The following is a 16,566-nucleotide window of genomic DNA, read 5'->3' as shown; positions in this document are numbered from 1 at the left end:
CAATTATACAAATTTTAAAAGTTTGAATTTAACAAAACAAATCATTTTTAGTCCTCATTTCTAGAATGAGGTTTTGAGACTTAAACTCTGCTGTGCTGTTCAGTGTAAAAGCTCTAGGCTCTGCAGTGTTGACAGATAGCTGGACCTCACTGGGCGGCTGTGTTGTTTGAAGCATGGATGTACAGACTTGAGTCATCAGATCCCATCTAGCGTTGCCACTGCCAGTCCTACTGTAAACTCAGTCACAGACTCCAGCCTCTTCTGTTTCATCCCCTGCCCAGTGAATAAATTAGGTCAGTAAATGACCAAAGAAGGAAAAGACAGAACCTTCTGAGATTGGTCATATAGTCAGTAAAGTTGCTCAGTGGCTAGGAAATAAAGCAAACCAATGCTGTATTGACTGAGATTTTTCTCAGAACAGGTTATCTGTTCACTTTTAACAAAGATATAGCTAAAAACTTTTTCCTTTTCTCTGAGTGTTGTCTGTCTCAATAATCTATATGTATATATATATATGCGTGTGTGTGTGTGTGTGTGTGTGTGTGTATAAAAGAGGTAATTTGCTAATTAGCTGGGATGCTGTACAGTCACAACCAGCTCAGGAGAAGGCTGTGCACGCAGATGGGTGGGAGGGGACTGTGTGTGCAGTGAAGCAAACTATGGATGGAGCAGGCCTGGAGCGGACACACACACAGGGGGTTGCCCAAGCCCCAACGGCACGCCAGCAGTCCCACCTCTGCGCGTGAGCTGCAGAGGAAACACCTTTTCTGACCACTCATTCGCTAAACTCCCCATATGCCACGAGCAGTGTTCTTGGTAACTTGGGTCATAAGAATCCAAGAAGGTGATCTAGGGTTTTTTCACCTCACTCCTGGAAGAAAAAACGACAGTCCGCTGCTGGAAGGGCTAAGAAATGTCATATCCTACCCTAGCCGGTTTTGCTCAGTGGATAGAGCCCCGGCCTGTGGACCACAGGGTCCGGATTTGATTCTGATCAAGGGCATGTACCTAGGTTGCAGGCTCCTCCTTGGCCGGGGCCAACCAATCAAAGTGTCCTTCTCACATTGCTATTTTTCTCTCTGTCTTTGCCTTTCTCTTCCACACTCTCTAAAAATCAATGAGAAAATATCCTCAGGTGAAGATAAGAAAGAAAGAAATGTCATATCCTATGAAAGAGACATCTTGAAAATACCTAAAGAAAGTTGTCATTTTTTCATGGTGAAAGGACTGAAATCCATGTTGATGAAAACACCTTGGCGGCTGCGGTGGCTGGCAGTGGCAGTGGCAGCAGCAGCGGGATGATGGGGGTGGTGCCTTCCCCTGATCAGCCTGGGGGCCTCCCACAGAGTGAGGCCAGACTGTGGCTTAGGCCTGCTTCATTACTTAGGCAATTTTTCTATTTCTCAGATTCCTCATCTGAAAAGTAGGCTAAAAAATAGTACCTACTATGTTCTCAAGTTTAAAAAAAAAAAGAAAGTACCGACTGTTACAATTGTTGAAAGAAATACATTAGTTAAAATATAGAGAATATGTAGGCCAGTATTGGCAAATAGTCAACACTATTTAAATATTGCTTATTATTAAAAGGCTTAGATAAGAATTCATTGTATAGTATACACTCAGGAAATAGATGCTATTTTACAGGATGTTCCCATTTTTCAACAATATTCTGTAAGAAGAAAGTTCGTGGTTTTGGAGAGAGAAAAGCATATTAAAGCCACAATATAATGCCACTACTTTTCCTCCTCCCACCAAATAATTTAAATGAACATGGCAACACTAAGAGCAGCTATAACTCTCATACACAGTTGGGTATAAGTTAGTACAGCGCTTTGAAAAAGTGGCCCCCTACTGAGGCTCAACTTATGCATATCCTTAACCCAGCAAATCCACTCCTAGACTCATTTACAGTAACACACACAAGAAATGCATGCTCCATATAACAAGACATAACAAAAATATTCATGTAACAAAGAACTTAATAGCCAAAAACTGGAAGCAGCTCATATAAATTCTGTATGTTTATAAAACCGGGGGATGGGGAGGGTGAATTATGATGTGTATATAAAATATGTGTAAAAGAAGGCAGACAAGTACACATGGTGTGATCCCCCTGCTTTTTTTTTTTTTTTTTTAGTTTAAAAATGGCGAAACTAATTTTGCCAACAGGATAGTGGTGACCCTTCAGCAGGGGACCTGTGACTGGAGTAGAGCCCAGGGTACTTCTGGAGTTCTGCTACTTGATCTAATGTGATGGTTACCTGCGTGTATTTTCTTTTTTTTCTTTTTTTCTTTTTTTAATATATTTTATTGATTTTTCACAGAGAGGAAGAGAGAGGGATAGAGAGAAACATTGATGAGAGAGAATCATCGATCAGCCGCCTCCTGCACACCCCCCACTGGGGATGCGCCCGCAACCAAGGTACATGCCCTTGACCGGAATTGAACCCGGGACCTTTCAGTCTGCAGGCCGACACTATCCACAGAGCCAAACCGGTCCTGGCACCTGCGTGTATTTTCGTTGTGAAAATTTGTTCTGCGATATGCTTATTATTTGTGCATTTGTATCTATTACGTATGTTAAACTTTAATTGAAAATTTATATTAACTCAAAAAGCTTGAGAATTTTGGAAACAATAGTTCACTTTTTCTACTTGCCAAGCGTTCTAGAATTGCCCAGGCTGGGTGGCTCCCACTCATCCTGGCCTTGCTGCGTCTGCTGTAGGCTTGTGTCCAGTCAGTCGTAATTGGGTGTGCCACCACAGCGGTGCTTGTCAAGCCATGAGCCCTGCGTCTGGCGCTGATTGGTCAGCTGAGCGGCTCTCCCACTATGGAAGCACAGTGACCACCAGGGGGCAGCTCCTGCATTGTGTGTCTGCCCTGTGCATTGCTATGGTGGTCAGTGCACATCATAGCAACCGATTGATCAGTTGTTTGGTTGCGCATATATATATGTATTATATAGATTAATTATAGGTCTGGTGCACAAATTGGTACACAAGCGGGGTCCCTTGGCCTGGCCAGAGCCCTCTCGAAATCTGGGACCCCTTGGGAAATGTTGGAGAGCCGGTTTTGGCCCAATCTCCACAGGCCAGGCCGAGGGACCCCACCAATACACAAATCCATGCACCAGGCCTCTAGTATGCATATAACATCTTTGGTTAATCTCTTTCCGCTCTCCTCCATGACCCCTTCCCTCTGAGATTCATCATTCTGTTCCATGTTTCCTGACTGTACATTGAACGCCTGCCCCCTGGTGGTCATTGTGCATCATAGCAGTTGGCCAATCACTTAGGGGTGTGTGTGTGTGTGTGTGTGTGTGTGTGTGTGTGTGTGTATAGTATTATTTTCCATAAGCCTACTTTTGCCCACCTGTATATAGAGCTATACTAATAAAAGGGTAATATGCTAATTAAACCAAGAGACCTCTGGACAAAGCCATGGTGGCAGGACCCAGGCATAGGTGGTTAGGGACAATCAGGCCAGGAGGGGAGGGGCAGTTGGGGGAAAGCAGGCCAGCAGTGGGGGCCCGTTGGGAGTGAGCAGGCCAGCAAGGGGCGTGGGGGGGTGGGGTTGGGGAGAGCAGGCAGGCAGGCAGGTGAGTGGTTTAAATCCAGCTTTCCAAGGGATCCCAGATTGGAGAGGGTACAGGTGGGATGAGAGACACCACCACCATCACATTCATGCACAAATTTCGTGCACCTTGCCGATAGTTATATATTAAACCGGTTTGGAGCTGGAATCAGTCTTTTTAACTTTTCTTGAGTGATTTTAACTTTTCAGGGACATCCTTCAGACCTGAGCTGGTGCTTGCAAAGTTTGATTGAAGAAAGCTTCATGTAGTCCAGCTGTGAGATATAAGAGGCAAGGTTGAAGGTTCTTGATAAGCATTCATTATAATTGGTGCTCTTGCTTATTTTTGGTGTCCATGATGCGGTCTTAGTAACTTAATGAGTTCCTTCTTTTGGTGGAATTTGTTTTGTGTAGTCTACATTGTGCCCAGATTGATGATTGAAAACCTGACACTTTTGCAGGTCATTGCTTCAGGGCTCTTCCTATTTCTGCTATTTTTATATCACATGAATCATTGCACATTTAAGCCATCTGCAAGGCCTGAATGGAATGAGATAAAAGCTGCCATCACTCAGATTGACACTTGAAAAGCTGGTATTCATTCGGAATTTATTCTTGATTATCCTTTATATTTTAAAGTCTCAAACTTCATTCCACAATAGTTGCTAACATCTCTAAGAAAAGTATCTCTGATTCACAGTTTTGTTTTATTTTTAGTTGAACATTGGGTCAAAGGGAACGGATTTGTTGTGTCACCCAGAAGAATCAGTTAGGGATTCAATTCTAACTCTACTGAAATAATAAGAATAGTAAGTTCCATCCCTGTTTCAAAATACGTTGGTTTTAATGAGCTCAGGTTTGGCATGCACATCAGAGTAAGACACGCGGTTCTGAAATTGCCAGGTGAATGCTTCAAAATAAATGGTTTTTGAATGCTTAGAATAAATCATACCTACTAGATATTTGCCAAAAGTGTTTCTCAACATAGCACCATTTTTGAGGATTTCTTGGGGGAGGGGGTGATTAGACGAACACAAGTCTGGGATGCTGCAAAAGAGACTCATGATTAAAAATGCTCCCTCACACTCACACACTTTCACTATAGATTTATACAAATCTATCATTTATATGTGTGTAGTGGGTTAGTCAGCTCCCTTAAAGCCTTTCCAAACAGATTTTCTCAACACAACTTTGCTCTGAGCAGCGAAAGGTTGGCGTATGTGCTAAAGTTTCCTGGATTCTTGTGGATTAGGGAGGGGAGTACAGACTGCTTTCAGAGTAAGAAGTGTCTTCAGCTTTTCAGTAAAGTGGCCATTGTCACCAAGAGTCCCTTTATATAAATAATACTTTGGTAGCCCAGTAGTCATAAACTCTGGAACTCATAGAAGGAATAAAATATAAAAATATTCCTTTGTGTCCTGAAATGATAGGCCAGAAATGCATTGATCTTACAACTAATTCAACCAACTCTTCAAGACAAGCAGATCTAAAACAGAAAGTTTTACTAAGAATCTAAGAGTAATGGTACTATTTTTATTTCTCTTATTTTTTTAAAATATGTCTTTATTGATTTTATTTTTTTGAGGGAAACATCAGTTTGCTGCCTCTTGCACGCCCCCTACTGGGGCTCGAGCCTACAGCCAGGGCATGTGTCCTGACAGGGAATTGAACCTATGGTGCACTAAGGGACACTCAGCCCACTGAGCCACACAGGCCATGGCTGGTACTATTTTTATATCTTCAGTTATTCTAATGTATCTCCATGTGGTCTTAGGCACGTCACTTAGTATTTCTGTTTCTCCCATTTTACCAATGTGCTATCGATATTCAAAAGACCTAAATTTTATTTGTAAACTATAGCATTTTGAACATAGATAACATCTTTCTTTGTTTTTTTCTCATAAAAGAACAACAGTAATTTTTGCCTAAAGACACTGTTTGAGAATGATTTGGGTGGAGGAGGATTGTATTTTACATAATTCTTGTGAATTAATTGTATTTATTTTTTGTTCACTGTTTCTTTCTTTGCTTAGCAGACAGAAGGCGGAGCACAGACAGATGGCCAGCCATCACAGACACAAAGTAGTGAAAATTCAGAGAGTAAATCTACCCCTAAACGGCTGCATGTCTCTAATATCCCTTTCCGCTTCCGGGACCCCGATCTCCGACAGATGTTTGGGGTAAGTCTCTGTAGTCATTTTGGGGGTTTATAGTTAAAATATAATTTAATCTACCACATATATTATTAGTCATTAGTACTTTAGGATAAAACTTACAAATAGATTGAGGAAGATCCTGGGATAAATCAATATTTTCATCAGAAACTTTTCCTATCACCTGTCTACTAGATACCAGCTTTGCAAATTCTCAAATAAGGTGACCCTTTGCTTGCATGTGAGACTTTCAGTGCTAAAATTAGGATAAATAGCATTTACTACCTTTCAGAATGTTGCAAATTAAATAATACAATACCTGTGAAAGCAGATAGTACCCTTGTTTTATTTTCACTTTCTTGCTTATAACTCAACAGAGTCAAGACCAATATCTATTATAAAATCAGGTCTGGGTGTTAGTTTGTTGCCTCTGATGTTTTCTTCCAGCTCTTTAATTCTTCCCCAGATCAATCATAGAAACCATGTAAGAGCAAAGATTTGAGTTACTGGAAAGTGATTGACTGCTGAACATCTTAAATTTTTTCTGAGCTTATAGTGTTGTTGCCTTATTTTAATTTGAGCAAACTCTTAACTTAATCTAGGACTAAGAGACAACTGGGTTTTAAAATTTTTTATTAGTATCACAGTCTGGTGCTTTATCAGAAAACCCAAGTCCCCTTCCTAGAGTGTAGGCCGCTTCATGGTGACAATACCTTGGAGCAGAGTTCTGTCGCTTATAGCTGGTTACCTGGATGTGTGTTGCACTTGGATGCAAGGCCAGGGTTGAGATTTAATAATATTGAAGAACTTGGAAGAGAGCTTTTACAGAGAAAATGGTAGCCAGCTGGTCTCCCTCTCTACAGGAAAGAGCACAACAGAAGATATAAATGCAGCATAAAGAATTCCGGTTACATTTGCGAAGAAACTTCCCAGGAGTATGAGTTATTAGGTTTTCTACTGAAATGTCAGAGATAACATGGAATTTTAAGCTCTGAAAATGGAGTGCATTCTCTTGTCAGAAGTGTGTTTTCCACTGAAGATCTGCCCAGGCCACTTAACATTGCTTTCTTGAAATGTATTATACCCTTTCCATAAGGCACTAAGTGCATAAAAATTAAATTTCCTTGCAAGGGTACCTGGTTGCTCTGTCTTCTTCCACATGGTTAGTACCTACTACTTAGAAGGACAGTTGCATTGGTAAAGAGCATGGATTGCATGCTCTGTTTTATCAGCTCTATAAACTGGAAAAATAGCTTCTTTCAGCCTCCTTTTTTAACCATAAAGGGGAAGTAGTTTTTACGCTAGAAGGATTCTATGAGGATGCATTAGAAAACATAAAAGAAAACAAACTCTAAAACACCATACAAATCTTAGTTTTATAGGGGAAAAAATGAAATGCTTTTCAACCCAAAATAAATCCTCTTTCCATGATTTTTCTAATTTTCTATTAATGATGAAACAAGAAGCAAGCCCAGAAGTTTATTATAGAAAACTAGGGCACTTACTACCTGATTTTTATGATGATGATAATATTTTAGCCCAATGAGAAAGCATTATTTTTTTCTCTTTTTATCTTATTAATTTTTGTATAGTCCCCAAAGTCTGGTTTCAAATCCAAGTGAAATAGATAATAGGGTATGAGTGTAGTACTCAGAGAGAAGTGTGAGTTACTAGTAAAAAGATACCTGGAGATTTACTGCACAGCCTCTCGGTGCAGTTTATCCAAGGATTGATTAGCACAGGAAGTTTTGTTTCTATATACACATCTTCTCCAAATAATTACTGTGTTGTGTATGCCCCTCTAGTCAGCTGTTAGCTACCTAACAATAGAGTTCTTAGGCTTTGTAGTTTCAGCTTTGTTTTGACTTTCCAAATTTAAAATATTTAACTAATTACAAAGCAAAGTTACTATTTAAAATATTCTTGATGGTGTTCAATGCAAAAAGATTAAAGTGGCAAATAAATGAGGTCATCCATAATGTCTATGAACGTTTAAGTATAATGGAAAATAGCATGTAATCTATAGAAATAACACAGACATATATTTATTGACTTGGAAAGTTGTTCATAGTATATTAAGTTTTTTTTTTAAGTATATGTGAAAATAGTTACATGCCTATACATGCTTATACATGCCTAAGGAAGAGCCAGGAAGGCTGTGTACCAGAACTAAGGTGGTAAGATTGGAGCTGATAATGAACATGGCTTACTTTCATAAGTTAAAGAAAAATGAATGGGAAGCAAAACAGACTTCAAATCTTTCTACATAGGATTTACTTCTTAAAATTGAGACATTTAAAAATTACAGATGTCATGGGGGAAATCCCTAGTTCTTGCCCATGTGAAGAGGCATGTCATAGGAAAACTCTCTGAATATATTCTGAAGACAGCTGCCACCATACAGTGGGGGGGGGGGGGGGGGGGTAATGCATGAGTGAGTGAATTGAAAACCAAGTGGAAAAGGAGAAAACTCAGAAACTGGTATTGGGACCTACCAACAAATAGAAACATGGGTGTTAAATAGGTATTCGGAGGGGGTAGAGGATGGGGAGACCTGTTTCTTTTTCAGACGAAAGTAAAGCATGCGGATAAACAGCTGACCATAAACGAATGTTTTTATTTTTGTCTCTGCAGCAATTTGGCAAAATCCTAGATGTAGAAATAATCTTTAATGAACGTGGTTCCAAGGTAAGCTCCATTTCAGCATTAAGTCAGCTTGGTTTCTTTTTAGTTTTGTTTTATTTTAAAAAGTAAGTAGTCAGAAAACCTAAGCTGTTTTTCAAGCCTGCAAAAAGTATCCCCAGCTGTCTAGCTAGGGTTAGATTATCTCTAAAAATAAGCTGCCACATGGCCAAACTTTGTCCTGATACCTAAACCAGGAGAGTGATGGCATAGAAGCAAGAGGAGTTGGAGGGGAGAGTGTGGCAGTCAGGAAAACAGGATGTAGGACCAATCCTTCATCAGACTTCAGTTTGTCCTAAGTTTCTTATATTAAAGGAAAAGAAGACCAAAGAAAGTGAAATTCTATGAAAATTCTATTCTGAAGTATCAGAACAATTCAGCTTTTAAAAATAGAACTTTGAAATGACATATTCAGAACAAACTTAATATTTCAGTTATTCAGTTAACTTGCTCTCTCTTTCGAATGAAATTTGACAAGACTTAAATATAGAGAGTATAGTGACTTAGGACTTCACTATGAACTGATTTCCTCCTTTAAGTAAAAGCCATACAGGCCAGCTGCAGAATACAGCGAGTGAGTTTTTTGGCATAAGAATTAAAGAAGTAACAGAGTGCAAATTGGTATGTGGATTCTCTTCTAAATGTGTTCTATACAAGAACTGAAATATTTTTAATTAAAACATTTTTTAATAATTCACTATTAAATTCCCAATCTGTGTGATTTAGAATTTTTACTAGTATACGCTAAAATGAGCAATGTTGTTTTTTAGGAATGCGTGAATGGTAAAATCTTGCAATGGCATTATGAGAAAATATTTGATTAACTGAATTTGGGAAAGTTTTACTTGAAAGTTTTTTCCTCCTTAACAAATTAAGTACACCCCACAGACAAAATCAGCTGTGGCCAAGCTTATAAATATTTACCTTGCTATGTTCAGTTCTACTGTCATTTTTAGGTAAGACCAGTTTTTTAATTAATTTTCATTGGGTCAACTCTACAGAGCTTTGAAAATAGCCCTTGGCTATGATTAAATCTCTAAGAATGTAATTTGAGAAAACTCATTTATTTGCTTATTTATTTTAGTATTTATCTCTTTAATTTCTTATTCCAAATTAATACCACCTCTCTGCAGAGTTATATAGCTGCTTCCCCCAGCTGTACCAACACAAATGTATGTACTGTTCTAATGCTCCTGATCGTTATTCCCTTCCTTTATAGAATGCATCAACAAAAGTGTTTAATTTTTGCCATAATAATTATTTTTAATATTTAAGAGGTAATTATATTCTAAGCTTTCAGTTTTCTGTTAAAACAAAAAAGATTATTATGCCTATACAGAATTTTCTCCAGAACTTCCTTGGTAAGTATTTTTAAAGTGGAATCAATTCAAACTGTAACCAGTGAAACAATGCTTGTAATTTCCTCACAACAGATTCCTATTTCTTTGTCATAAAGTTTGCTTTTATTTTTTGTGACCTTTTTAGATACAAGGTGAAACAATGACAATGGTTTAGAGATGAGAGGCACATGAATGTAAAATAAATATGTGAAGATTATTGACCACACTGTTTATCTCAAGTAGCATTTTAAATGTTTCTGGCTTTTAAGTGTATGCACTTAAACTATCCTTAACAAGACTCTAACAACGGAAAGCCCAATATAATTTCATCAGGCTCTTTACCAAGAAAATAATTTGATTGAATTCTTTGAAGCAAAGGAAATTGATCTTTCTTAAGGCTTCTTTCATTGACTTCAAGGATTTTTAAATTTATCCGATTCAATTGCTTCTCCCCTATAATTTTCATTTTAAATGGCAGAAGTCTTCCTCTCCTCTTTGGGAAATCTACAAGCATATGCTGCCTCTCAGCTCCATGCTGCGTCCTCACTGCCCCTTTCCCTTTGGGCTGCTGAAGGGAAGACAGACTATTACTCATTGGTAACTGTTGTAAAACAAAGCACAGAATTTGGGATTGTCTTGAACCTGCCTACAAGGACTGGCACAGAACCCGTTTTCACCCTTGCCCTCCTGTTGTTACCTAAAGTTCTTTGCTGGAATGGATTCCTCTGGAACTGTTTTAGGCTCATTAATAGAGATTTATGTTGGAGTCAAACCTAGATACCTCTTCTGGAATCCACCGAAGATAAATTAAACAGTACTTTTCTTTTTTTAAATTAAGTTTAGTTTCTCATTTCTAATATATTTGGGTTTACTATAAAATTACACGTCTTGAAAGGAACCCAAGAAAAGGAATCTTACGTGTCCTATTGTTCAGTTAAGAGTCGTTCAGTCTTTTCGGAGTGCTTTCTGAACAGAAATTAGCCTTATTGAAAAAATATTTTTAAAGTAGTAATGGAATAACTAGTCACAAATTAATTCTGAGATAAGTAATACATGTAAAACGGTATTTAACCAAATGGCTCCAAAACAAAAAGCAACTCTTTGCCATGTTTTATTTTTTATAATGAGACTTTCAGCCCAGGGGTTTAGAATATCCCTACTTAAAATCATCAGTGGGCACTGTATGCTGCCATGCCCATCCCTTCCTGCCTGCCAATACTCTACCTTACAGCTTGCCTGCAGAGTAGAATTTCTGTGCTCCAGGAAGTAATTGTCCCCTGTTGCTGACTTTTTTTTTTCTTCTTTGACCTTTACAGTATATTGTGCATTTGGTTTACCTAGATTATGGAACAAATATATGTCATTTACATGCTTACCCGTGCACCCTACACATTTAAATTATTTCATGCCATTTAAAAAAGTCTTTTTATTCCCTAGTCCGTTGTATAAATGTAAAGTCAGCTGTATTTAATTTCTGTGATTAAGTGAAACAAGGATAGACTCTCCTTTTGAAAGTGTTCAGTTAGGATATATGATGAAAAATGGTACCCCTGCCAAAATATTAACTAAGGTACTCAAACAGAAACTAGAAAAGGATTATATAGACATGTGTAGCTGTATTGATTCTCCAGATTTCACCAGACATAACCCAGCATTAATATAAATAAGAAGATATATACAGAGTGGCCATATGTCCTGGTTTATCTAGGACAATCCCAGTTTTTATGCCTGTTGTCTTAACATAATTATTAATAATGTCCCTTTTTCTCCATAAAGTGTCAGATTGAACAGTAAATTATATTGTCCTTTTAGTGACAACTTTTAAAAAGCACCCTTTTAAAAATGATTATAAAGGGAAAACAAGATATTAATGAGAAATAGGGAAAAAAACATACATAGCTCATTAAAGAGAATATTCACTAATATTATCATATATTTCCTTCCAGTCTTTTTTTCTCACATAGAATCTTAAACAGAACTCTAAATAAGGGTAACCTAGTTCCATCCCCAGTACTCTTTTTTTAAAATATATTTTATTGATTTTGTACAGAGAGGAGGGGAGAGAGATAGTTACAAACATCGATGAGAGAGTCATCGATCAGCTGCCTCTTGCACACCCCCTACTGGGGATATGCTCACAACCAAGGTACATGCCCTTGACCGGAATCGAATCCGGGACCCTTCAGTCCCCAAGCCAACACTCTATCCATTGAGCCAAACCGGTTTCGGCCCATCCCCAGTACTCTTGACCTTGCATTCTCTGCTAGACACTTTTAGAACCTGCAAACTTGTTGCTTTTCAAAGTTTATTCCATTGTTGAAATTCAGATTTCCCACCATCCTGTTCATCGTCATCCAGCCCTATAACAATTTGTCATAATTATCAAATTTATTAAATAAAGAAATACGCTTATGCTAACATTTGTACTTTTCATGAAGTTTTTTAAACATACTTCTAGTAGAGCTGTCCCTTGAAAGGACATGTATGTGTTATAATACTGAATGTGTACAAGCTCTTTACTTCTTCAGATAGTACCAGTTATTAAGTTGATGAAAGGACCGAAAAATAGAGCACAGTAACAGTTATTGAGCTTGCTAGGAAATTTTTAGTTGATGTGTTATTCCTTCTCACAGGTGGATTTCTGGAATGATGGAGATTTGTCTGGTTTGACTAAACTTTAAGCTGGAGTTAGGGAAGATAAAACTTCTTATTTCCATTCCTTAGACATACGTATTATGCTCTAACTTCTCCCCTATTTCCCTGACTTTCAGTTTCATAGAAAAAAAGGATTATTTATTTATTTATAAATATGGTCAAAAGACTGTATTGAAATTGCACTAAGTCAGCATTTGTAATTTTCAGGAAAATTGACAGGTAATGCTGAGGTGAAATGATTTTCATTGTACTTAAGACTGAATTAATAGTGCATGTATTTCCAAAGGGCTTAGTTTATTTTCTTTTGTTTCCATTTTATGGGTTTTAGTTTTCTTTTTCTTTTATTTATTTTTTAATTTCTGTGTTCTGGCCATACCCAGGAGAACCGTCTGCTTTTGATTTCTCCCTAAAAAGTTACATGGTAAATTTTCTTTCTCATTCTTCTGAGATGGAAAAATTCAAAATTATACAAATTAAAAAATACTTTCACAATGCTCATCCTATTGCTTGTTATTTATTGCCGTCTGAGGCCAGACTAAAAAGGTGACAGTTATTCGGCTTCTATGCCCTTGATGATGTCAAGGCAGGTGATAACATTTTGTCACACTGGAAGAAGCTTTAACCACAACCAATAACCACAGTATTCCTCGATTTCCAAAAGAGAGCTGGTAACCACTAATGTAACATGGGTGTATTTAATTTGTTCACATAGAAGAACGTTGGGAACTGAGAACCTTAGGTAAAAGTATAAAGCACATGGACCTACAATGTCCAGTACAGTGGCCTTGTTGAGCCCTTGTAATGTGGCAAGTGTACATTAAGATGTGCTTTAAGTGGAAAATACATACTGATTTCAAAGACTTAACACACAAGAAGAATGTCAAACATTTCACTCATATGTTGTATATATTCAGTTAAATAAGATACAGTATTGAAATTAATTTTACCTAGTTTTACTATTTTAAAGTGGCTAGTAATAGTTTTAAATTATATGTGGATTGTGTTATATTTCTGTCTGATAGTTTTGTTCCAGAATATTTAAGTCATTATTGACAGTTTGACAAACATATCAACATGATTTCTTAAATTAAAATTAAGGTTTACTTTTTATCTTTTTTTTATTTTCTTACATCCCTGATATATTTTCTCTTGTTAAGAGTTTTACATTAAACCTTAGTTTGACTTTGCAGCTAATTAGACTGGTTAATGTTTCCCTGTTTAATATTTTGCTCATTTTAAAGCTCTTCTAAGGAAAATGTTAGGTTTGGACATAATTTTACTAATTTTTTTCAAAGAAAGAGATCTGAATGGCCTGACTTATTAATGTGAATTAGATTTCTAACAATGAAGGCAAATTAAAACATAATTTCATATAAGCATAGGAAGAAGCTACATGGAAGAAAGAAGGCCTTATTGATGCTTTGAGCCTTGTTGCTTATTGAGTAGTTAACCTCAGTTTGATTCAGTTTCTTTACCTTCTAAATGAAACCAGCATGTTTAGCCTTTTTGCCCCATGGTTTTGCTTAAAAGGTAAACATCTACGTATGTACATATGTATATAGATAATAGTCTTAATGCTCAAATTAAAAACCTAGCTTTAGTCTGCACATAATTCATTATTATATAAGTATTAATTTATCAATTTTATCCAAAGCATAAAATGTATGAGGCTGTAGCAAACAGTTGGATTACAGCTAATAATACTTATAAAATGTAATATCAAACTCATCACTACCTATGACCTCTCTTAAAAGTTTTAACTTTCTGGAGGATTCTCCAGAATTGGAGACCTGGTTTTCTGTCTCCAGCAGATCTAGTATAGACAACAAATGGTGGAATTAATTAGTAACTTGCTCTTATATACCTATACATACTAACATCAAAATTTGATTTTCAAAATGTGTTCCCATTGATATTTTCAACACATTTATTTCTTTTTAAGGGAAGTGTTAACTAATTTACTCGTACTGTTCCATCCCAAGCCAACATACGTTGAAAATTTTCTATCAGCTTAGCATAAATATCTAGGGTATTTATGGTGCTATCCAAATTGAAGGTAGAGATGATCCATTGGAATCCTCCATACTTTGCTGCCTGGCCATATAATCCTTCAGATGCTGAGTGATCCAACCCTTTAAGATGATGGAGTTGCTTTTATAAAATGTTACTGAGCAATTTACACTGTTCACCATCTCAGTGAAGAACACGTTTTGTGTATACAGGAGAACTCAATGGTAATAAGCTGTAAAACAGAACTTGAGTAAAAAGATTCCAGGTTATCCTACAATGAGATGTTTAAAGAATGCTACAGGAACACTAGGGCTATTGAGAAATGAGGACTTTCCCAGAAATTTCTAAGAATTTACCATTTGACGGATGTAAATAAATTGAGAAAATTTTATAGTTGCATCTAAAAAACAGATATAGTGCTTTATGAAAGAATTGTATAAGAATATAGTAAGTCCTGCTGATGTTGAAATTAACAGTATGATTATAACCCATTCAGTCTTTTCAAATACACTGCGAACAGTAAAGTGGGCTAACTCCCTGGTCTCCTGCTCTGTCCACGTAATGAAGTAAAGCTTCGTGGGTTTTTGCTGTTCAGTATCTACAGTGGACAAATAAATTAATCCTAATTCAAGGTAGCAGCTGTATTACTGTTTTATGGTATTCTTTTCTTGTTGAATAGTATGCAACTGATATCACTAACTTAGATCTCATTTCCATTGCCTTTTTTACTTCCTTTTTTCTCCATATGTGAAAAATCTCTAATACATTTGGTAGCAGATGCAGGTGTCAGCAATTGTACAACTTAGGCAAATTTGGATAAGCAATTTTCTGAAATTAAGGTGAATGTAAAAGGCTGGGCAGAAGTAGGCTTATCATTGTTTGTATGGAAAATAACACAATCCTATATAATAAAAGGCTAGTATGCAAATTATCCCTTTGACCAAGGAGCGGGGGCCAGACAGCCAACTGCTCATGGTCCCTTCCCCCGGTCAGCCAGCCGGATCGGTCCAGATCAGGGCAGACTGACCAGACCCCACCTGTGTACGAATTTGTGCACCGGGCCTTTAGTAATCTATAATAATAAAAGTGTAATATGCTAATTAGACCAGACATCCTTCAGGCGATCTTTTGGACAAAGGCAGGCCTGCAAGGGAAGCCCAGGTCCCAAGTGAAGCCTGGGTCCCAGGTGCCAGAGGGAAGCTGGTACCAGCAGCCAAGGGAAGGGAGGCCTACTCTTGCACAAAGTTCATGCATCGGGCCTCTAGTTAAATAATACAAGAATAAACTTTTGTGTACTTATAATTGTAAAGCTATTCTTGCCCACCCCTATATTTTTACTCTGTGTGCCAGTGTGGTCTTTTAAAATTGTCACTGAAGGTATGTCAATGACTGACACTGCTTAGTGATAGTTTCATTTGCATAGACAAACATGAGTGCTTTTCTTTACCACACCCAATACCTACAGAATTATACATCAAGATTGTCTTAATTTATCCTCTTTCCAAGGTGGTACAAGCAGGAGGCAAAGTGGGGGGGGGGGGGAAGGGACTCAAATGATTAGATATCTTAAAAATCTCATTACATAATGATTATACTTAAATACCACTTTTCTTGTAGAAGTTACTAGGGAATAACTGATTTAATGAAGTGTTTTCTTAGTGTTACATAAAGGAACACATATTAACAGCATGAAATGAGAGAGAAAAGTAGGACATTTAAAAAAATACTCGAATTCTTGGTTGAGTAATTTTACCCGAGTAACTGTATACTTTAATTTTGGTCTGGCCTCACGTGCTTTATGTTTTATTTTATTGTTGTTATTATTGATGATTATATTATTATTACTACTACCACAACAGTTCTTTATTCTCTTACTGGATTTAATTTCCCTTTACAAAATATGCATGGTCCACAAATGTGACTTCGGGAGCATATTGCTGAGTTGTTGCTGATGTCGGTTTCATACTGTGATATTTTGTTCTCTCTTGACCACGAGATCAGTATTTCAATATAACGATGTGCATGTTTTCCCCCCTTCTCCCGCTGCATGCAGGGATTCGGGTTCGTAACTTTCGAGAATAGTGCTGATGCAGACAGGGCCAGGGAGAAATTACACGGCACCGTGGTAGAGGGCCGTAAAATCGAGGTGCATG

The 16,566-nt window shown here is 37.3% G+C and overlaps 1 protein-coding gene across 35 annotated transcripts in view; it reads left to right on the top strand.

Annotated features, from left to right (window-relative positions):
• The window catches only part of RBFOX2 (RNA binding fox-1 homolog 2), a 252,255-nt gene that overhangs the window by 208,147 nt on the left and 27,542 nt on the right, over positions 1 to 16,566 (top strand). For 20 of the 35 annotated variants that reach the window (XM_084876818.1, XM_084876808.1, XM_084876793.1 and 17 more), the window contains 3 exons: positions 5,607 to 5,753; positions 8,361 to 8,414; positions 16,467 to 16,559. In XM_084876818.1, coding sequence (XP_084732944.1) covers positions 5,607 to 5,753; positions 8,361 to 8,414; positions 16,467 to 16,559 — 294 coding nt within the window. The remainder of the gene's footprint in view (positions 1 to 5,606; positions 5,754 to 8,360; positions 8,415 to 16,466; positions 16,560 to 16,566) is intronic. The other 15 variants (XM_084876797.1, XM_084876820.1, XM_084876815.1 and 12 more) reach the window with 1 other exon arrangement.

Source organism: Pipistrellus hanaki (genome assembly GCF_964339955.1).
Source record: "Pipistrellus hanaki genome assembly, chromosome: 3".
In the NCBI taxonomy this organism is placed as follows: domain Eukaryota; kingdom Metazoa; phylum Chordata; class Mammalia; order Chiroptera; family Vespertilionidae; genus Pipistrellus; species Pipistrellus hanaki.
This window is presented reverse-complemented; position numbering and strand designations above follow the sequence as displayed.